This window comes from Oryctolagus cuniculus, chromosome 3 (assembly GCF_964237555.1).
Source record: "Oryctolagus cuniculus chromosome 3, mOryCun1.1, whole genome shotgun sequence".
In the NCBI taxonomy this organism is placed as follows: Eukaryota; Metazoa; Chordata; class Mammalia; order Lagomorpha; family Leporidae; genus Oryctolagus; species Oryctolagus cuniculus.
Window position 1 is genome coordinate 37,446,227 of NC_091434.1, and position 24,069 is coordinate 37,470,295.

The window sequence follows — 24,069 nt, forward strand, 5'->3', positions numbered from 1 at the left end:
AAGATTATTTGATGACGAGAAGCAAACAGAAATAGTTATTTTTGTACTTGGCACCTTTTTAGCACCCTTAAATGGCTTCATGGGGGCAGGCATTTGGCACAGCAGTTAAGCCCCGACTAGGGACATCTGCAGGCCATATGAAAGCCTGGGTCCAAGTGCCAGCTTTCCCTCCACTCAGCTTCCTGAATTTGCACCCTGGGAGGCAGCAGGTGGATGACTCAATTACCTGGATCCTTGCCACCCATGTGGGTGACCACAATTGAGTTCTTGGCTCCTCCCCTTGGCCCTGCCCAGCCCTTGCTGTTGAGGGCATTTGGGGAGTGAACCAGTAGATGGGAAACCTCTCTGTGTCTGTCTTTCAAATAAAATAAGTAACTCATCAAAAAATATAATGCTTCAAGTATGTTTCTGGCTGTCTAGTTAACTATTAAACCATTTTTATTTTTTAGTTTCCTTTGCCACAAGTAAAGAATGAAAACTGTAGTTCAAGCAAAATGGAAAATGTGTTAGAATCTCATCACTTACCACTTCTAGGAATTCAGGCAAAGTATTTAATTTTCCTGACTATCAGTTTCCGTAGTTTTAAAAGGGGGATATCAATTCATATTTTGTATTGTTTATTATATTACATTTGTGTACATGTTTTGTGTTTCTCACAACAATGTGAGGATTATCAACAATGCATGTAAAATAACCAACGCAAGGCCTGGTATATAGCAGGGTCAGAAGTAGCCAGCATTATTCTAACTTAGTTGATTTTTTTTTATGTATTATACTGAGTTATGAAAGTCATTGGATAGAACATTTATCATTGTAGAGCAAAATATTTAAAATATTCTACTAGCACTCAATTTCTGGTTATCTCATAAAGTAAAAAAATACAATTAATTGTTGTCATTAATATGATCTTTAATAAATGGAATAATGCACCATTTTACAGCAAGCCTTTTTTAAACCTAAAGAACTGTCTTAAAATCTCCTCCAATGTCTCTGTATCAATACAATCTTTTTATTTAGGTTTATATATATCAAAGCATTTACTTACACTTATTCATAGAAAACTCTTTAGTGGCTTAATGTCAGCTTTCATAGTGGCATCCATAGATAATACAAAAGAAAAGTGATTTATTTCATACTCACTGATCCATCAAACACAACTTATACAGCATAGCAAGGTCTCAGATGGATTATACAAAAGCAAAATAACTGAAAGTAATTTTTCATAAATTCATATATGATATCTATCTGAAATGTAAGAGCAAAACACACCAACAAAAGATACCCGTTAACAAGAAAGAGGGTTCTGAGGAAGTGCCAATATTTTTCAGCCTTTCTTTCTTCAGAAAAGCATCCTCAGAAATGAATACTCTGTAGCTTGTTTCTCCTGTCCATTCAGAAAAAGCAAAGCAGCTACATAATTCCATGTTTCAGCTACTACAACACCCTAAAGGTTAGTGTATTTTACAATTATCCATGTATCTTCATTTGAAAAATTATCAACAGAAAGCTACGGATGATTCCAGCTTATACAAACACGTATACAATATACTCTCTATAGAAACAAAACAACAAAGGCATACAAAAAATTATTTAAATAAATAAATGTGACCAGAAAAAGAAGTCACAAAACTCAAGCACTTCAATGTTAAACTGGGACCTATCTTTGACTTGCATCTCTTAGTAATTTAGTTTTTTACTGATAAACTTCTTTAAAAATGTTTCTTTTATATAATTAAGAGGATTGGTGGAGAGCCGGAGACAGACTGGTTACAAATAATATCTTCACTGCTAGGATGTTAAGTATACTGCATACCAGTTTAGAAAAACTGTTTGGCTTACCTTACCATAAATGACCTTCTCAAAACCACCTAAGCCATTTCTGAAGCTATAAACTTACTAATTCACTTTAAGAAAAAAGTTTTATAAATGACCTCTTGAAAAAATTTTATCTCAGAGGAACTAGTTTAAGTTCTCTTACTAAAAAACAAAATGAAATGATTTGTCCCATCATGTATAGTCATTTAACCAAAATGGTTTTAAGTCAGTGCTTTAAGGCCTAAATCTGCTGCAACATGTAACTGATTAGTTGAGTCATTCCTTCGATTTAGTAAGCACAGAACTGGGCAAGTTTTTATGATTAACGAAATCTGAGATTATGTCTGTGTCAATTAAGTAAATAGTAAGATGAAGCACTAAATGAACTGTGCGACCAACACTTTAAATATTCAACTGGATCGAACTGCTTGTTTGTTATCAACTGAACTCTCACTGCACAGAGATGAAAGGGGCCCTGAGGTTTTAAGTAATATATGTCTATGGATTTAATGTAAAACATTAAGATGTTTCTGAAATCCAAAAGTATAAATAAAATGGAAAAAAATCCTATGATGTCTTTCAAAACTGGGAGAAAAAATCAATTTGCAGTTTTCAACTCAGTAGTTTGCTTTAAAATATCATAAACTGGATGCACTACTGACGTGATTTAGTTCTAAGATTTTAATTTGGGTTTCAAATTACATTTTAAAAATGAATGTGTAGGCTGGCACTGCGGCTCACTTGGCTAATCCTCCACCTGAGGCGCCGGCACCCAGGGTTCTAGACCCGGTTGGGGTGCCGGTTCTGTCCCAGTTGCTCCTCTTCCAGTCCAGCTCTCTGCTGTGGCCCTGGAGGGCAATGGAGGGTGGCCCAAGTGTTTGGGCTCTGCACCCACCTGGGAGACTATGAGGGGGCACCTGGCTCCTGGCTTTGGATTGGCGCAGCACACTGGCCGTGGCAGCCATTTGGGGGGTGAACCAATGGAAAAGGAGGACCTTTCTCTCTGTCTCTCTCTCTCTCTCACTCACTGTCTAACGCTGCCTGTCAAAAAAACAAAACAAAACAAAAAGAATGTGTAAATGTTCACAATGTTTAACAGTAACACTACAAACGTCATAGTAATAACAGAATTGGAATTTTTTAAATATGATAGATTTATTTGGGGCATAATTTTAATATACAGCATAAATCTTCCGACATATTTACTTTCAAATGCATCTGCCATGAGATAAACTTCTAATTTTTCTTTATGCACACACTTAAAACAGTCACTGAAAACTTAAATTGAAGTTGTTGTAGTCCAGGCTATGTTGCAAACATTAAGTATTTCAAAAGTGGTCTACAAAAAAATGTTCATATAGTATTTACTATACAGTTTGCTCTTGATAGTTAATCTTGCATTTAGTGATACAAAGAAATATGTAAAACATGGTGGCTCCATCATAACACTAAGCTGCTGCAATATAGGTTAAAAATGTCTAATGGTAAATGACGTACAATTCTGTGTGCATGGCTTTTTAGCGATAACTAATGAAATCAGAAAATTCCACAATTTAATAGAAAATGTTAGGTATACAAAAATTAAGTGCTGCTTGCTGGTAGTTTGATAGTTGAATCCAAGGTCAAATGATAACATTTTAACTCTCAATTCTATCAAACTATTGAACTATTACTTAACTGGAAAAATGAATATGTATATAACATAAAATATAATTTTATGTGTTCTTAAATATAAATAAAGTCATTAAAATAGGACTGGGGAGAAAAAAAAATGGAAAGGATTAAAGTGATTTTCTCTGCAGAACTGAGGCTTAGATGTTAACTGAGAAGCCTGAAGGACCCTGAAGAATGACAGGGACAATGACCAACTGTTATTTTTCCCTACTGGATAAGATAAATAGACTTAAAATGAAACAGGGAGGAGGGAGAATAAATATGAAAATTTTCCTGATATAGAAGATTGCAAGTCACATAAATGAGGAAAGCACAGGTTAAGACATAAACCATGAGGTGATTTAAGAAAAGTAATGGGTAGGTGCATTAGAGTACCCTGTAATTTCTTTTCTTTTTTAATCTTGAAACTTGTAAAAAAAAACTTCTTTTGATAATAACTTTTGTGTAACTAGCTCAAACAATCATTTGCCAGATTTACTTAATCAATAACGAAAGGTAGTTTTGAGTAAAATTTGCATAGTTAAAATGTAACTTTGTTGAAGAGTAAACTGACAGTAAACTGTATGAATAGTTAGAAATATCCCATTCTGAAAGAGACACCTAGAGTGTAGTGGAAATGTTGCACAATCTCTAGAATGACTGGTCTAGATTATCAACTAACATGTGTGTACAGATTCTAACTTTAAGGAGTAAGCTGGTAAGGAACACTATTATATAAAGCAATTTGTGAATAGTTACATAATAACTTGCAAATAACTGCTAGTAAGTTCAACATAAATTTATAAAATGTTGATAGAAATAAAATGTAATATCAAGTTCTAAGAGTTAATGGCCTACAATGAAATATTCATGTCCATAAGTATAAAACATGGAAACAAAAAGTTTATTGAAGTATTCAATGACTTTCAAGGGAGAGAGATTTACCACAGCCTATTAGTATTGCATTTGACCTTAGGGGCCAGATTAAAATGTATTTTTAAAACACTTGCCAAATTTCATGACAATTTCCACTGTAACATTTATTGTGTTTCTCCCTCTCTATTTTCACTTTCAGAACCAATGTACATTTTTTGGAACAAGTGGATACTTACATGGAAGCTATACTAAACTGCTTTATAAAATGGACATTATCCCTATATTCTTCTCACATCTTAATCAATTAGTTCTCTGGATTAGTAAATTTTCTAAAGTTACTAACAGTAAGAATGTTGAAGACAGTTAAGGATTACGAGACTGAAATCAATATTAAATTAATTCCTCTAAATCTAGTATGGAATCAAATTAGGAAAAAGTTTCTATTGTTCCAAAAGCTACCTTCACTTCTCCCTTTACACTTACTTTACCTTCAGATTTGCAATATAAAAATGTTATTGGAGTAAAGTGAAATGAGTTTAAGGTTCAACATGGTAGATACAGGACTAAATTTCATCTTGATTTAGTAATTATCTCTCAAGTAACAATAAGCATAGATGTGTCTACACATCTTATGTTTGCCTAACTTCTAAAATCTTTAAGGTATCTGGGTTGGCTTACATATAAACCACATTGTGGTAATATAATGATTGAATTTCTTACAAAAATGTTAGTACACTACATATCCTATCAGATAGCATGTAGGTAGTGCGATGTGGATAAAAAATGTGGAAAGGGGACATCTTAGGCTAAAATTCCAGGTTTGTCTATTACCAGATGCAGCCCTTAGGCAAGTGACTCAGCTTCTCTTAGGCATTTATAAAGTGGGAATATTAACTGTAACTCTCAGATGACTGATATGTAGATTAAAAGAAATAGTGTGTGTATACCCCAGCATTCAATATGTACCTTTCTATAGCGTTCTACACTAATAAAAGTGTTTTTTCCCCTATTATGCATTTAGAAAAAGTTTTTAAGAATAACAACAATTTTTGTCAAAACATAATTCAAATTATTTTCTTTCAATGATCTAACTCTGGTATACAATTAGGATTTTGTTAAGGGAACTAATATTAAACCTTGATTACCTATTTTAAGTTTGGTTATATTACTATCCAGGGAAATGAATTTTAGTATTTTTAATTGAATAGCCTTTTATTCAAAAACACCCAAATGCTCTTCTATATGTAGTTTTGTGATAGCAGTTAGATATCCACTTTAAGAAATACTTATTCATTTAAAGTGATTTTGCCTGCTTGAATATAATAGAGCTTAAAAGTCTTATGTGTAATGTAATTTAAAATTTATTAAAATTATGTACTTTTTTTTACCTTCCCATTTCCTTGAGAGTCTACTTTTAAAAATTGGGGAAAGTAAAGTATTTGTTTTAAACATGTTTGCATGAAACAGGAAACTATACAGTTCTTATAAACTGGTATATTAATTTTTAAAGCATTATATTATGAAACAATTAAAAATGGTGGAAAACTTGCAATCAACTGGCTCAAATCAAAGTATAACAGAACCTAAGACAACGCTTCTGGCAGAAAAATATCAGTTAGAACCTCAATGCTTCAAATGAGAAGGAACAATTTATTTTTTTCAAAGCTGTCCTATAAATACTTGAAAAGAATATCCTGAAATTCACTTGAAAGACATTTAAAAGCAAGAGAACTAAGTGAAAATTTACTCTTTATCAATGTAAATAATTTGTCACAAGATAAATGAACAATAATTGTATGAAAAACATTATGTGGTTGGCTGGCGCCGTGGCTCACTAGGGTAATTCTACGCCTCAGCACCAGTACACCGGGTTCTAGTCCTGGTTGGGGTGCCAGTTCTGTCCCGGTTGCTCCTCTTCCAGTCCAGCTCTCTGCTGTGGCCCAGGAAGGCAGCGGAGGATGGCCCAAGTCCTTGAACCCTGCACCTGCATGGGAGACCAGGAGGAAGCACCTGGCTCCTGGCTTCGGATTGGCGTGGTGCACCAGCCATAGCGGCCATTTGGGGGATGAACCAACGGAAAAGGAAGACCTTTCTCTCTGTCTCTCTTCCTCACTGTCTAACTCTGCCTGTCAAAAAAACAAACAAACAAACAAACAAACATTATGTGGCAAAAACATATTGAGGGTCTGAATCAAAGAAGGGTCAACAAACATAAAAGATGGAAATCCAGGACATTAGCACAATCTGAATTGTAATAACTGAGAACCGTGTTCAGCAATCCAGCTGCACAACTATAAGTGCTGTAGCAAACTAACTTCTAATATCATATAAGATGGCAAACAAGGAAGGCCTTTTGGACAACAAACTGGGAAATTTAGGCTAAGTGGTAAATTTAGTAAACTGATAAAGACAGAGGAAAACGAGTGAAAAAATACTAACCAGGAGATAAAAATCTAAATGAGCAATCTGGGAGTATATGTTTTATTAGTACTCATTTTTTCTCCCACAGAAATCTTTAATTAGAAAACATCCTGTAAGTACTCTGAGAATCTGAAAAAAATAAACCAAGTGAGATGACAGAAAATAATTTGTGCTTAGTGTTTAGGAAAAAAAAATAGTCCCTTATTTGACAGAAAGTGCTTTAGTTGAAAAAACAAAAAACATGCTGAGGTTGTTGTTCTAGAGAAGATGATTAGTAATGAATGAAGCAAACAAAGCTTTAAAAAAAAATGATTCCAAGGACATGTTACCACTAAAAAGTATACTCTAACATAATATAAATAATAAATGTTCTTCACATATCAAAGGTCATGTGAAAAACTGGCACAAAGGAGGAATTATGAAAACAAGATTAGCAAAGAAACACACAGTTTTGAAAAGAGAAGTTGAGTCTCAGTCTGCTCCATAAAGGTAGGTTTGGCAGCAATCCTCACTCTCACGGGGATTTGGCATGCCAGCTGAATGAGTTCTCCACAGTGTGTTAGGTCATGGCAAGAGGAATCATCTTCAGATAAAGTCACCAGGCTTTGCTTGGGAACATAATAAAAGATACTGCAGGTTCAATACTATGAACTATTTTTGAAATTATAATAAACAGGAAATATAATTTTATTTGAGTCAAAAATGGCCTATTCAGAGAATGAAAGCTGTAACACCATACTGTCTTAACCATCAACCTATTTAAAAATTCTGTAAGTCTAGCTTTGTAAGTTTTCTGATAAAAATGAATATGGAATATGAACATACAAATAAAAATAAAATAAAATGGGAAAAGGCTAATAGTTAAGTTCCTGTATTTTGTTCTATGCTCTCTTACAAACTTCTAAAACCAGAACCAAATGTTTAGTAAAATGCCTGGAAGAAAATGTTTAGAATTTAGAAGGTAAAAAGAAATGGCATTTTCAAATTAAATTTTTGTAGTTGCTTCTTTAGAGCCCTTTGAGATTATATTTCTGCATTCTCCATGTTAAGGAGAGAGAAAGCAAGAAATAAGCTTTCTCCTGTGCAAAATTCACTGTCACAGAATTGACCTACAAAAGTATGGAAGTTGGGGAAGAAAAGTACTCATATTATGAAAGAATGTGTGCCCCATTGGGAAGAGAGCTTACAAGAAAGCTTATTTGTGGCCTATAGACTATTGCACATTCAAACAAAACACAAGAGAAAAGAAAGTCCAACAGATAATATGTTCAGGAAAGTATATCAATATATAAACTAGCTTGTGCCCAGAAATAAAACATGGATACCAGACACCACTGCAGTCAAACCTGTCTTAATTTGCTTCTGTTTTAATGACCTTTAGACACTGGTCCAAACTGATTATCAGCAATACATTGTTTTTGCTTTTTTCTTAAAAAAATATTTTGAGACCACTTTTGATACACACACATATAATTCTGTGGTCATAACAGACAAATATAACTTTAGCAAGACTAAACAAAAGTGCAAAACTTAAAAAAAAAACAAAATTAAAAAATATGGAAGCATAAGCTAAATTTTTCTGCATAGCTGAAATCTATTTAAAGCAAGTCCTGGTTGCAGGGTTGGGAGGGGTGCTGACGGGGAGGATAAAGCAGTTTTTTTTTTTTTAAATATCTTCTGCATGTTTAAATGATGCAAAAAATAATTTTACTCCGTAGGCTTGAGAACATTTCACAGACAGTTCATTCCTATATCTTTAGACACCATGGTTGTGGCAGTGCCTCCTTCTGCAAGGTAAACAGCGGTGCTGGATTTGGAATGAACTGCCCTATCGTTGCCATAGCTGTTGACCTCACAGTCCAGTGGTTCAGTGGAGATGACCCAGGTGGAGGGGCGCCACCGCTTAAGAGAATAGGGAGTTTTCACACGTTTCTTGATCTTTTCACCTGATCCTGATTTGCCATCTTGTGTTGACTCACCTACTGAAAACAAAAGTACAGAAAAATGAACTAAACATAAAGAACTGGTGAGAAGTAAAGGGTTAGGATTGTAGCAAATCAGTGTCTGCAGAAGGTGTTGATGGACATTTCTCCAAAGTCATGAGGACAGGCAATGTGTTCTTGGCAAAGCTTAACCAATTTATTTTTGACACTTTTTAAGACAAATGGTCTCTTAAAACTGATTGAATTACTCCACAAGGCAAAGGAGGAAATAGAGGGAAAAAAATCCAAAAAGTAAGATCAGAGAAGAAAATTCAAAGTTTTCAGCAACATTCTCAAATACTTTGGTTTTGGTAGAAACTGTAACTCGGTAAAATGTACTTTATTCTACCTAGTACTAAAGTGGATCAAACTTGAAAGTTACCTGACAAACAATATTCTTTAGGAGGATATCAGAAATATTATAGTACAGATTTCCTAGTTATTCCCTCTTCTCATACATCAAAGGAGATCTTTCACTGAAACAAAGCCTGGCAATCGGGGTACATCCACTGCTCCACGAGACAAGCCACTCAAGCAATGGGACAGGGGCCCATCTTGTAGTCCCTGACAACCATGAAACCTAACTTCTTCTCCCATGAGTACTGTCAGTCTAAAACAGAAACTATTTTATATAATGATGACTGTTATAGATTTTGGTAGACGTAATTGTCTTGTGCTGTAATTTACTTAGGGCCAGAAACCAAGCATCAGTTTATTTGTTTATGTTGCTATGGGGCCCACAGCACAATGCTACAGGTATGTGAGAAACCCAATGTGTTACTCTGGAGAAAGATGACACTAAGAAACCGAGACAACCTTGTAGTTTCTTTAAAGAGACTTTTCTGAAATTTCTCTGGATTTCTAAGATTTATTATAGTTTGATAAACTCTAAATGCAGATATAATAATATATGTTAATATTCACAACAAACTGTCTGAAAAGTTACACTGGCGTTAACACTATTCGGAATCTTGAATTGGTGAGTACTTAATCTCAACTATTCACACCAAGTGTGACAGTTGTATTATAAGGCAGCAGCCATATAATGCACAAATTAAAGTGTTAATTATCTGATTACCAAGATACGGAGTTAATTCTTCAATGACAAAATTCCTATTGCATTTTTTCTTCAAAATAGTCTAATTACTTTTGAGACCCAACCAAATGGTTTATTTTATTTTAAAAAATGCTAAAGGTAAATAATCACTAGTTGTAGGCTAATCCTCTGCCTCGCGGCGCTGGCACACTGGGTTCTAGTCCCGGTCAGGGCGCCGGATTCTGTCCCGGTTGCCCCTCTTCCTGGCCAGCTCTCTGCTGTGGCCAGGGAGTGCAGTGGAGGATGGCCCAAGTCCTTGGGCCCTGCACCCCATGGGAGACCAGGAGAAGTACCTGGCTCCTGCCATCGGATCAGCGCGGTGCGCTGGCCGCAGCGTGCCGGCCACAGCGGCCATCGGAGGGTGAACCAACGGCAAAGGAAGACCTTTCTCTCTGTCTCTCTCTCTCACTGTCCACTCTGCCTGTCAAAAAAAAATCACTAGTTGAAACACAATCTGATTCTAAGACACACAGGAACCCTCTACTTACTCTGCATGCTGCTGCCATCCAGGACATTTGTGGCTGAAAGATCCAGAGAATTAGGCCTCTGTGCTCTTCTGGGCTTTGATGGCCCAGGATCTGCTACTGTGCTTGGAACACTTTGTGTAAGAACATCTTGTTCTGAACATGGATTGCTGTTGTTGTTATTGGAATTAGTTCGGCCACCTTCTAGTGGCCGTTCCCTCCTGTCCACCAGACGATCCAGAACACCTTCATCACGGCCAGCCTGCTGCTCTCGTCTCAGTAAAGGTTCATGCTCATCAGGACTGGAATTAATATTCAGCCTGGTGTCCTCACTGATAAATTGATTCTGCAGCATTTCTTGGGCCCTATGTGCCCCTATGTTGGCTGTCTGGCCAGATGGTACTGTCCCATTGGCGTACTGGGTTGTGGCAGCATGGGAGTTAACATGGTTTCTACCTGCCACCCCATTCATGGTAACAGTCACCACATGAGGTTCTGCTGCATTGATTGTGTTCATTTTGGCAACCCCAGTTTCTACTTGTTTCAAGTTTGATTTGTGCTTGCTGCCAAATTTTAGCCGGGGCTCCTTTGTTGAATTTTTGGTGTTCAAAGGCAAACTAGTAGGTCTCTTAGGAAGGTTCTGTTGTTTGGGAAGAGGATAAATCTGAGTAGGTGGAACATCAGGAATTAAACATGCTTGGCCATTTGCAGCCTGTGTGAAGTCCTGCTGTCCAGTCACTTCTACTGCAAGCTTTATGAGTGGGTAAAGCAAGCTAGAACTGGTGCTGCTCAATGGGTCTGGCCCACTGAACTGTTTAAGAGAATGTTCCATGAGATTCTCATCAGAGCTTTCTTTGAGGTTCTTATCAACTTCTTTTGGGTCTAGCTTGTTGGTCGCCAAGTCTTCTTCTGTTAGCTGTAAGCACACAGGTGTTGGCCCAATCGACTGTGTAGCATTTGCAGCATGAAGACTGGTTTCATCTGGGTACGGCACCTCAGATATAGTAGTCATGCCAGTACTAGGAGTGAGACCAGTGGTGTTTGTGGTTGTTGTATTGGTGGACAGGCTGGTGACGCTCGTTTCAGGGCTGGGGATTCGAGCTTGTGCTTGTTGCCGTTCATAATTAATTGAGTTCCGGTTCTTTTCCCCTGTAGTCAAAGGTGTGCTGGACACGGAATGCTCAGAGGAAATGTTCTTCACAATGCTGTCAGTATGATGGATGGAGTCTTCAATGTATGAGGAAGAAGAGTAATCTGGATAAGGGCCAATTTTTGGCATACGCCTATTATGTGACAGGTTGCTTAAAAAAAGAAAAAGTATAACACTGAAAATGTGTATTATGACAAATTTTCTCCAAGTTTAGTACTTCTGATTTTAAAGTTCAAGCTGCTTTTCATTTAATTCCTAACTCATATTATTTTAGAGGTTACTTAAGATGAAAAACAATCAAGTGTCAATACCTTGATAAATGCTAGCTATACAAGACTTAAGCATACTGAAAAATCTACATGAATCTTGATGATTTTTTGTAGCTGTTCATTATTTTATTTTACAAGGATTAATTCAATAATTTCCTCTATAGTTTTATAACTCCACCAAATACATCTTTATGAACCATATACTCATATAACCAGATATTATATTTTGTGAGCAGAGGAACCATAGCACTTATTTCTTTTGTATTCCCTTTTTTTTTTTTTTTTTTTTTTTTTTGACAGGCAGAGTGGACAGAGAGAGAGAGAGAGAGAAAGGTCTTCCTTTGCCGTTGGATCACCCTCCAATGGCCGCCGCTGCAGCCGGCGCACCGCGCTGATCCGATGGCAGGAGCCAGGAGCCAGGTGCTTTTCCTGGTCTCCCATGGGGTGCAGGGCCCAAGCACCTGGGCCATCCTCCACTGCACTCCCTGGCCATAGCAGAGAGCTGGCCTGGAAGAGGGGCAACCGGGACAGAATCCGGCGCCCCAACCGGGACTAGAACCCGGTGTGCCGGCGCCGCAAGGTGGAGGATTAGCCTATTGAGCCACGGCGCCGGCCTTGTATTCCCTTAATTCTAGATACCTCATGTCTTTTCAGTGAGTATCTTGCCAATTCAGTATCAATGGCCAAATGGTAAAAAAGTTTGAATTTCAGATTCTTTCAAAGTCCTTCCATTAAGAGGAATGGACTAGCAATGTATCTTTCTGGGATAGTCTGAGCCATATCCATGGAAGTCCTAAAGCCTTGAGTATGACAGAATGTGACACTTAGATAAAACATTCGGAACTGTTCTCTAGTTATCAAGAGCTCTTCATAGTCATCACTACACCTTGGGAATGAAGGTTCTTGATAACAACATTATAATATGTTTATATTATTTAAAATCTGGCTGAAATAAACACCAGATAAATGAACTAAAACAATTACAATATAAACACTGGGAACATTAAAAGATACAAGTGCTACTGGAGAGAAGCAGCAACCAAAAAAAAGGTGGTATAAAGGAAGACTGATGAAGTTACAAGGGTAATGAAAAGAAGAAGAGGAAGAAAAAGCTGTTATACAGCAAAAGAAAAGGAAGCTAAGGAGGTTTAGAGGGTAAGATTCGATAACAATAAAATACACAGTGAGAATGACTATGGGATGAACTAGGATTTTGGGGAAACTTACTGAGGAATGGAGAGGAGAAGCAACATGCAGACAGTGGAGCTGAATGACAAAGGAAGGAAAAAGAGCCAAAGCAAAGGACACAGCAAGGTAGTCTTCTTCACATTCAAGAAACGCTCAACAGCCTTTAGGTTACAAACTAGCTGATTCTTGAGAGGGATATAAATAGCATACTAGAGCACTTGGAAAACAGAGAGATGACGGGGAAAGAGAAGCTGAAGACTGTTGTCAAGTATTTGTAAGTGTGAAAATTTGTGTTTAGATTTGTTAGGTTCTACCTTCTTTGACTTGTTACGGTGTACTTTACATCTGACACTACCTCAACCATTAACTAGTAACAAACTTAATTTTTGGCCGAGAGCTCATAATACAATTGCTCTTACAAGTGAAAACAACAGAAATAGGAAAAAAAAGACTAAAAAAATTGATAGAGAGAAATGAGCGAGCTCCTATCCATTGGTTCATTAAGTAAATACCCACAGTAGCATGAGCTAGGTCAAGATGAGACTGGGAGCCTGGAACTCAATGCAGATCTCCCAAATCAGTGGTAGGGACCCAATTACTTGAGCCATCATTTGTTGCCTCCCAAGGTCTGCATGGCAGGAAACCAGAGCCAGGTATCAAATTCAGGCACTCCAATATGGAACTTGGGCATCCCAACTGGCATCTTAACTACCAGGCCCAATGCCTGCCCACATTTTGTTAAATTTCTAAAAGCAAAAAAACAGATTCCATCTTGTACTCATACCAAAAACCATTTTTAGGAGAATGAGAATGTGGAAAGAAAAATGGTAACTTTAGAGGTCAGTGCTGTGGCACAGCAGGCTAGGCCACCACCTACAAGGCTGGCATCGAATATTGGAGAGCTGGTTTGAGTCCTGGCTGCCCTACTTCCAATTCAGCTCCCTAATAATGTGCCTGGGAAGATAGTGGAAGATGGTTCAAGTATGTGGGCCGCTACCACCACATGGGAGACCAGGATGGAGTTCGTGGATCCTGGCTTCAGCCTGGCCCAGATTGGGCTCTTGCAGTATTTAGAGAAGAGCTCTTTCTCATTGTCTACCCACTTCTCCTCTTGTTGCTCTGCTTTTCAAAAAAACAAATCTTAAAAAACATTCTCACTTTCTTAAAAGGAAAAATTATAATGTTAGATCATATGAGTTAATCATTGCAATACTGGGTTGGTTTGGCAATATTTATTTCCCATCTTTTGTTTGTCTCAGTTCTCAATACTAACTGATGCTAACCCCAAAAGGGTCTTACCGCTCATTCTGCATAGCAGTAGACATTGGATTGACAGTTGGGCTCACAGATTTGTTCCTTTCCCATATCATCATAAGTTCAGCCATTCTCTCCTCAGCACACTGTGCAGTAAGCCGAGCCTCTGCATCCTGGTCCCAACAGTCTTCGATTGTCTCCTTGAGTGATCTCACTGCCTATAATACAAAATACATGTCAAACAATGTGTCTTAAAAAAATCTGTATTAAGCATTTAGTTTGCAACATGAAGTAAAAGAAAAATCTAATTTTAAACAGTATTTTACAAAGATATAATAAAATATTATCACTTTAGTGATTTGTAAAGGAGTTTCTAAGGGCTGGCACAGTGGTATAGAAGGTTAAGCCTCTGCCTGCAGTGCCAGCATCCCATAGGGTGCTGGTTCAAGTCCTGGCTGCTCCACTTCCAACCCAGCTCCCTGGTAATGTGCTTGGGAAAGCAGCGGAGGATGGCCCAAGTCCCTGCTCCCATGTTGGAGACCTGGATGAAGCTCCTGGCTCCTGGCTTTGGCCTGACCCAGCCCCAGCCATTGTGGCCATTTAGAGGGAACCAGTGGATGGAAGATCAATCTCTTGATATCTCTCTCTTTCTCTATCTATCTCTTTCAAATAAATAAATAAATCTCTCTTTTTTTTCCCCTAGAAGATGGTTCTCAGAAGGCAAACATTTTTAGGAATTCTCAAATGGTAAGGAGCAAGTAAACAAGCAAGCTTTAACTTATCTCCTTAGAGTAAGCAGCTGTAGTTTGTTTTCAAGGCCATGGTTTGTGTCATTGCTGTTTATTCACAGTCCTGTTATTTAAATCAATAGCCACTAATTCTACTCCAGAATTAAGTTTTAGGTTTTATGGTATTTTTCCATATGGCAATCTTATATACCCAGGAGAGCATTTTCTCTTCTATTTCTAGTCAAGGGTGCTTCATTTCAACCTTAAATGGGGCACAGTAGGTTAAGCCTCTGCCTGTGGCTCCCGGTATCCCATGTGGATGCCGGTTGGAGTCCCAGCTGCTCCACTTCCGATCCAGCTCCCTGCCTGGGAAAGTAGTGGAAGATGGCCCAAGTGCTTACGCGCCTGAACCCATGTGGGAGACCTGTAGAATATTCCCGGCTCCCAGCTACGGCTTGGCCCAGCCCTGCTATTGTGGCCACTTAGGGAGTGAACGGCAGATGGAAGATGTCTCTGTCTCTCCCTGTCTCTGTCTGTAACTCTGCCTCTCAAATAGATAAATATATCTTAAAAAACAACAACAACAACAACAACAAAACTTAGAGGCACCTGTATTTTACATCAGTTCCATTAATAATAGCAAAAATAGTCCCATTTTACAGTATCCATATATATCATCAATGAACAATAGTTTCCCTTTTAATGAGAGTTGGTTTTAAGTCATTTGGAAACTGTAGTGGCCCATGACCCAGAATCTCTTCTGACTGTTTTTGGATTTGCTTTTATTAAGCTTCAAGCTTCTTAGCTGCTCTGATATTTACACTTCCTGTGCCTTTAAATATTTACTTTCTTTTAGGTCTTCAAACATTTATTTGGAAGATAGAGATATGCAGAGAGAGAAGGAGAGACAGACAGAGGTCTTCCATCTGCTGCTTCATTCCCCAAATGGCCACAAGGGCCAGGCCAAAGCCTGGAGCCAGAAGATTCATCCAGGTTTCCTAGGGGACGGTATGGGTCCAAGCACTTGGGCCATCTTCTGTTGCTCTCCCAGGCACATTAGCAGCATACTGGGCTTGAAGTGGAGCAGCAAGGACTCAAACCTGTGCCGTATGGGATGATGGCACTGGAGGCAGCCACCCAACCCTAGGCTGTGGTGGAATGAGAGGGCCATGCCAAGGTGGCCACTGGCAAGTGAGCATTAATTACTCAGGAATGGCTTTGGAAACTGCCTGGCAACAGGCTGTGATTGGATGGCTTTAGAAACTGCCTGGCAGGCTGTGATTGGATGGCTTTGGAAACTGCATGGCAGGCTGTGATTGGATGGCTTTGGAAACTGCCTGGCAACAGGCTGTGATTGGATGGCTTTGGAAACTGCCTGGCAGTCTATGATTGGATGGGGCATAGACCGCCCCTTGACCAGATTGGCTGGTCTTGGCTATATAAGACATAGTTTCAACTGAAATAAACGAGTCTGCCGGCTGCTTGCCTCAAGCCTGCTTTCATCCGACTCCCGGGGTCTGTGTGGTGACTCCACGCCTCTTGCCCCCACCACGCTGTTCCTCTCAGAAAGGAATCCACTGCAACATTGTTGAGAAATCAACGGCAACACTAGGCACCACAAAATGCCAGTCCCTCAAAATGATGGTTTTATGCTAGGGCTGCCAGAGTCAGCAAAAAAATATAGGATACCCATTTAAGCTTGAATTTCGGGTCAACAACAAATTCCATTGGTTCACTCCCCAAATGGCCGCCACGGCTGGCACTGTGCTGATCCGAAGCCAGGATCCAGGTGCTTCCTCCTGGTCTCCCATGTGGGTACAGTGTCCCAAGCACTTGGGCCATCCTCTACTGCACTCCCGGGCCACAGCAGAGAGCTGGACTGGAAGAGGAGCATCTGGGACTAGAACCCAGTGTCCATATGGGATGCTGGTGCCACAGGTGGAGGATTAGCCAAGTGAGCCACGTCACTGGGCCCTGAGTTTTTTCCCTGAGAACCCACTTTAGGCTAAAAATCATTTTCAGCAATCTTATGACATTTTCAATGTTTCTCAATAATTTGGATTCTGCAATAAACAACTCTGAACTTTGAACCTGCAAGACATTTAATGTTCTTTCTACACACATGGTCACTGCATATCTAGATCAGAGTCCACTTTGGAAAACAGTATTTTTGAAAACTTGTCATACCCTGGGGAACCTAAAAAACCATGCACATGTCCAGGACAGGATGCCTTCTCAGAAAAGGCCTGGCAAGACCATGCTTTCCTAACTGTGTGATCTTTAGGCTAGCGTTAGCAGGAAGTGAAGACTAGGGCTGAACTGTGAAAGGTCTGAATAAGTGTTAAGAGGGTCCCAACAGAAATCATTCTGCAAAGACCTGTGTGGGGAGCAACTGAGACTAGACTAAGTTACTGGAATTAAGACTTATTCTATGCATCTGCTCTCCCACAATATGGCGCTGAAAGGGAGCAAACAACCTCTACGCAGCTGCCTCTCGCCAATTTGACTGATAAGCTGCAGGAGCTAATCCTGCTCCTGATTGGAGGAGAGCAGCGTGCTCAGCGTGTGGGTAGCAGAGTTGGGATTGGTGGAAGAGGACTATAAAGGAGGAGAGAGACAACATGCACCAGGAACATCTGAAGGAACACCTGAGGAACATCTGAGCAGCCCCCCGAGAGAGCCGGCTGGCGGTGTGCCGCTCCTCCGCGGAAGCGGGGAAAGCGGCGGGCGGGGGGGGGGGGGTGCCGCCCCTCCACGGAGGTGGAGGGGCCGGCAGCTAACCCGAGGCGTCGTTCCTCCGCGAGTGAGGGAACGGCAGCTAACCCGGGAAGGGCCGAGCAGGTGAAAGAACAGCGCAGGGTCCAGTGTCGTTCCTCCATGAATGGGGGAGCGACAACCTGGAGAGTATTTCCATTTCTTTTCTATTTATATATATATATATTTTTTTTTTTTGGGCCATCATGATGTTCAGAATGTTCAGTTTTAAACAAAAATTACAAAACATACAAAGAAATAATATGGCTTATTCACAGGAAAAAAGGAAATCAAAAGATACTATCTCTGAGGAAGTTTATTTATTAGAGTTATTTTTTTAAAGATTTATTTATTTATTTGAAAGTAAGAGTTACATAGAGAGAGGAGAGGCAGAGAGAGAGAGGTGTTCTATCCACTGGTTTACTCCCCAATTGGCCGCAACAGCCGGAGCTCTGCAGATCTGAAGCCAGGAGCCAGGAACCAGGAGCCTCTTCTGGGTCTCCCATGCGGGTGCAATGGCCCAAAGACTTGGGCCAGCTTCTACTACTTTCCCCAGCCATAGCAGAGAGCTGGATCGGAAGTGGAGCAGCCGGGACTCAAACTGGCGCCCATATGGGATGCCAGCACTTTAGGCCAGGGTGTTAACCCACTGCGCCACAGCAATGGCCCCTATATTGGAGTTATTAGGCAGACTTCAAGCTAACTGTATTAGATATGCTCAAAAAGGTGAGGAAACCAGACAATGAACTAAAGGACACCAGGAAAACAAAGTCTCAATAAGTGGAGAATAACAAGAAAGAGATAGAAAATATAAAAATGGGATGAGAATTTAAAAAGGAATGATTAAAAGAAGTTCTGCAGGGGCCAGAGTTGTGGTGCAGCATGTTTGGCTGTAGCTGCTGACGCTGCATGCCATATCAGAGTGCCAGGACTATTCCCCTTTGGATCCAGCTTCCTGCTAATGTGCCTGGGAAGGCAGTAGAAGATGGCCCAAGTGCTTGGGCTCCTACCTCCCATGTGGGAGACTCAGATGGAGTTCCTGGCTCCCGGCTTTGGCCTGCCAGAACTGGCTGTTGTGGGCATTTGGAGAATGACCCAGTGGATGAAATCTCCTCCACCCCCCCCCCCCATCCTCCTGTCCCTCTTCCTCTGTCACTTTGTTTTTCAAACAAATGAATACAAATAAATACCTTCATCTAAAAGAAAGAAAAAGAAGTTTTAGGGCTGGTGCTGTGGTGCAGCAGGTTAAGCTGCTGCCTGCGGCATCAGAATCCCATATGGGTGCCAGTTCGAGTCCCGGCTGCTCCACTTCTGATCCAGCTCCCTGCTGATGCACCTGGGAAGGCAGTGGAGGAAGGCCCAAGTCCTTGGGCCCCTGTACCCAGATGTGAGGCCCAAAAGAAACTCCTGGCTTTGGATCAGCCCAGCTCTGGCCATTGCAGACACTTGGGGAGTGAACTCAAGTGGATGGAAGATCTCTCTCTGTCTCTGTCTCTCTCTCTTGCTCTAACTCTGCCTTTCAAATAAATAAATCTTCAATAAAAATTGGAAAAGAATGAAAGCATGAAGAATCTTGGTGTAGTAGAACAAATTATGCCAGAACATTCTATGTATGAGGGACAAAAAGCTATTTTGAAATTAAACTTGACCTATAATTTTTTGGTTTATTAATTTAAAAAAATTTAATATAAAACAACCTTAAACTGTGTATATGTGAGAGATTGCCAATGCAGAACATTTTGTTGCAAATTCTGAAAAGTATGGGGAAAGGAAATCATTCCTGAGCCCAATATTCTGAGATAACTATAACATTTTCCTTACACAGTTTTCTGTACTCTTGTTTTTATCAGGAAACTAATCTTCCTTTATAAACTGATCTATGTTTGGATCAGTGACAATTTAAAAATCAAAACTAGTTTTTATACTCACTAATATCTTGGGTTTGGAAGATTCTAAATATGGTTACTAAAAAAAAGTCAGTTAAATGCAATACAATTATGAAAGCAAAAACACCTTCTTTCAGACACAGCTGCACATTTCTGTTTCTTTTTAAAAACTATGCCCTTGCTACCTAACTCTAGTGCTGAGCTGTCACTGAGAAAAGCAGTTTATTGACAGTAGTACATTAGGTTTAAATGGATTTCTTGGAAGTGAACCAAGTACTACAAATCCCTTACTTAGCAACCAAATCTAAATTGGAAATAAAGAACTTTTCAGACAAATATGCATATGATGCATAGCTCACATTGGCAAGATGGCCAAGAGATATTTCAAAAGAGCAGATTCTATTTGCTCTGGTGGAATAAAATAATCTAAGAGAGATTGATATAGCATTTTAGTAGGGTTAAGAGGCACTCCTCTGTGAGGTTGAGGCCTCTGATCAATCCTGGTAGAGCATTTTGCTTCTCTCCTGCTGTCAGGGACCTTTGTGGAGTCGGTGCTGTGACACAGATTAAGCTGGCTGCAGTGCTGGCATCCCAAGTCTGTTTCTCCAGTTCTAATCCAGCTCCCTGCTAATGTGCAGAGGATGGCCCGTTGGGCCCTTGCACCCATGTGGGAGACCTAGAAGAAGCTCCTGGCTCCTGGCTTCAGCCTGGCCCAGCCCTGGCTGTTATGGACATTTAGGAAGTGAACCAGCAAATGGAAGACCTCTCTCTGTCTCTCCTTCTGTCTCCATAACTCTGCCTTTCCAATAAATAAAATAAATCTTTAAAAAGAAAAAAAGAAAAAGAGATCTGCCTCAGTTCCCATAGCAGAGACCACAGTCTGGAGGCAATCTTGGCCATATGTGCTTGACAGTAGGCTCTTCAATTGCCTTCTACTTAAAATGATTTCAGTCTTCAAAGGAAACAGAAGCCAATGTGGAAGGCAAATGAAGATAATATTCAATCAAAATCTGTATGAAAATAGGCAATGTCTCTGTAGCCTCTCTCTGGTATAACACTCAAGTCAGGATCCAGGATGAAAATACTCTAATCCTTCCAAGACAATCTAAAATTGAAATGTGAAAATATACAGTAAAATGATTTACATTGCTAAATTAATTTTTTCACTTCTTTAGCCTTTATTGTCAAGAAAATTAAGGATGGGGGGAAAAGGTGTCCTGATAAGACTGTTGGTAAGAATGTAAACAAGTATAACCAGCATGTAACACAGTATGTCACTTTCTTAGAAATCTAAAAACAGATCTACCACGTGACTCAGTCATTCCACTCCTGGAAATTTATCCAAAGGAAATGAAATCAACATATGAGTTATCTGTACCCCCATGTTTACAGCAGCTCAACCCACAATAGCTAAGATATTGAATCAATCCAGATATCCATCAACTGATAACTGGATAAAGAAACTGTGGTGTGTATACACACTGGAATACTACTCAGCCATAAACATGGATGATATTTTGTCTTCACAACAAAATGGATGCAACTGCAGACCATTATACTTAGTGAAAAAAGCCAATCCCAAAAAGACAAATATCATGTTTTTCCTGATTTGTAGTACCTAATATACAGAGTATAAAAAATGTAACGTATATGAGTGAAACTGATTATTTTGAGATTTGATCATTGTTTATAGCCCTTGTCTATACTCCTGAGGAATAGTGGTTTCTCTACTTAATACATGTTGAATTCTTTATTTAGTGGATGGTTAGGCTTGTGATTAGAAAGTAAATTGAAAGTATGTGATTGTAAAAGTTAAAAGAAAAATAAAGAATGAGGAGGGAGGATGGGAATGAGGGAGGGAGGGTAGGGTGGGAAGGATCATTATGTTCTTAAAACTGTATATATAAAATTTGTTCTCTTTATATTAAAAAAGAGATAAAAAAGATATATACAAAATTAAAAATCTTGGGGCAGCATTGTGGCTCAGTGGGTAAAGCCAGCTCTTGCAACGCTGGCATCCCATATTACAGTGACGGTTAAGGTCACAGCTGTTTCCCATCCCCTCTGTCACTCTTTCAACTAAATACTAAATCTTTAAAAAATTACATGAATGTGTATGTGTGTTGATGTCTACAAGATATGTTCAATGCTCTAACAAAAATTCATTCAAATGGCAGGAGCCTTTAAAAATATTTCATTCTTTTGAACTACATTTTTTTAAAGATTTATTTATTTATTTTAAAGTCAGAGTTACACAGAGAGAGGAGAGGCAGAGAGAGAGAGAGAGAGAGAGAGAGAGAGAGAGGTCTTCTTCTGCTGGTTCACTCCCCAGTTGGCCGCAACGGCCAGAGCTGCGCCTATCTGAAGCCAGGAGCCAGAAGCTTCTTCTGGATCTTCCATGTGGGTGAAGGGGCCCAAAGACTTGGGACATCTTCTACTGTTTCCCCAGGCCACAGCAGAGATCTGGATCTGAAGTGGAGCAGCTGGGACTTGAACCGCTGCCCATATGGGATGCCAGTGCTGCAGGCGGCAGCTTTATCTATTATGCCACAGCTGCGGCCCCTGAACCACATTTTTAATAAGAATTCCTAGGTTATATGTTGGCTTCTTTTAGGTCCAGCCTAAATTTCTGCCATTGAATATGTAATTCCTCACTGATTAACAATATTATTAGTGATATCCTGAAAAGAACAAGATAGAATTTCAATAATGTGTAAAATATTAAAATGTTAATTATGTCAGCTGTTACCCAATCTGGCAAACTTCAGACATATTATTAGCCTCTAAATAGTATTTGACAGTTAGAAAAAACTGAAGCTGAATCAAAAAGTAGATGTCTTTTAAATTAAAAAAAATCTGAAAATATTCAACATAAAAGTCTAGTAAGCTGGATTTCTGTGTGGCAACTCTAAAAACTATTAACATTTTATTAGCAACCTGTTTTTGTGTCAGACAACATTAAAACATATTCATTCTGGGCCAGCTGGTTTAAGTTCCGGCTGTTCCACTTCCAATCCAGTTCCCTATTAATGTACCTGGGAAATTAGTGGAGGTCGGCCCTAGTGCTTGGGTCCCTGCAACCATCTAGGAGACCTAGAGGAAGCTCCTGGCTCCTGGTTTTGTCCTGGCCAAGCCCCAGCCATGGCCAGCGCTGCACCAATCCAAAGCCAGGAGCCAGGTGCTTCCTCCTGGTCTCCCATGCGGGTGCATGGTCCAAGCACTTGGGTCATCCTCCACTGCACTCCCAGGCCACAGCAGAGAGCTGAACTGGAAGAGGAGCAACCCGGACAGAATCCGGCACCGCAACCGGGACTAGAACCTGGGGTGCCGGCACTGCGGGCGGAGGATTAGCCAAGTGAGCTGTGGCGCCGGCCTGAAGTCCTCTTTTCAATAATTTAGTATTTTCTTACCAGGCTGTTTTCTTTCCAGGCTTCCGGGAACTTGGGTCTCTGTTTTTCCCTAGACACAAGAACCTGCATATCTTCAAAAGTGGGATGGTTTCCAACTTCTGTCTGAAAAGCCATCTGGTACTCTGGTACAGATTCACCTGTATATTTGTAGAAAAATAACAACAGAATACAATTTCCAATTATCACAGATAATAGAGTTAAAGGGGTTATTTCTGATATAAAGTAAGCAAAAAATTATATACATTAAACCCTTTCAGGCACATTTGGAAATCCTAAAGAGATCCTGGTGTGGGTTTAACACATTATTAGAAATGCTACATTTAGAATAATCTCAAATATTTGTTGATAAATCCAAAGGTAGTTTCAACGATGGATAGGCATTTTAAAAAGGTTTCTAGCTTAGGGGAAAATAAGATTATCATATTTATAATGTATGTTTCATATTTAAAAATATATCAACTCTGATGCCATACAGGAACAGAGAGTGGTGCAGATGAGGAGCAAATCTAAGATTTACTATAACAGACACATCCATAGAATCAAATACAAGTGGGTGGGGTGAATAGTCACCATGTCTCATTATGTCCTTGGCTCTATTATAGTCCAGCCAGATTGTACCAAATGTCACAAATATTTATAATTCCACTTGACAAAAATCAAGATGTTGATTTTTTAAAAATTCCTTGTAACCCTTTTCGCTGTCAATAAACATAATCAACTGCTTGTAATGAAAGCCTTCTGATAGTCACAAATTGTGATTAAATTAACCATGTCAGTAAACAGACTGAGCAACACAGAAGACTCCTGGGACCAACTTTTTTTTTTTTTTTTTAACATTTATTTATTTATTTGAAAGTCAGAGTTACACAAAGAGAGAGGGAGAGGCAGAGAGAGAAAGCCAGAGATCCAAAGAGAGAGAGAGAGAGAGAGAGAGAGAGGTCTTCTGTCCACTGGTTCATTCCCCAAATGGCTGCAATGGCCGAAGCTAGACTGATCTGAAGCCAGGAGCCTGGAGCTTTTTCCAGGTCTTCCACATGGGTGCAGGGGCCAAGGACTTGGACCATCTTCCATTGCTTTTATAGGCCCTAGCAGAGAGCTGATCAGAAGTAGAGCAGCTGGGACT

The 24,069-nt window shown here is 39.5% G+C and overlaps 1 protein-coding gene across 4 annotated transcripts in view; it reads right to left on the bottom strand.

Moving 5' to 3' along the window:
* Positions 1–888: 888 nt before the first annotated feature.
* Positions 889–24,069, bottom strand: part of BMPR2 (bone morphogenetic protein receptor type 2) — a 169,067-nt gene continuing 145,886 nt past the window's right edge. For 2 of the 4 annotated variants that reach the window (XM_008258989.4, XM_070070370.1), the window contains 4 exons: positions 22,947–23,083; positions 14,214–14,386; positions 10,332–11,608; positions 889–8,747 (listed from right to left, as the gene is read on the bottom strand). In XM_008258989.4, coding sequence (XP_008257211.2) covers positions 8,497–8,747; positions 10,332–11,608; positions 14,214–14,386; positions 22,947–23,083 — 1,838 coding nt within the window. In that variant the 3' untranslated portion in view covers positions 889–8,496. The remainder of the gene's footprint in view (positions 8,748–10,331; positions 11,609–14,213; positions 14,387–22,946; positions 23,084–24,069) is intronic. The other 2 variants (XM_008258990.4, XM_070070371.1) reach the window with 1 other exon arrangement.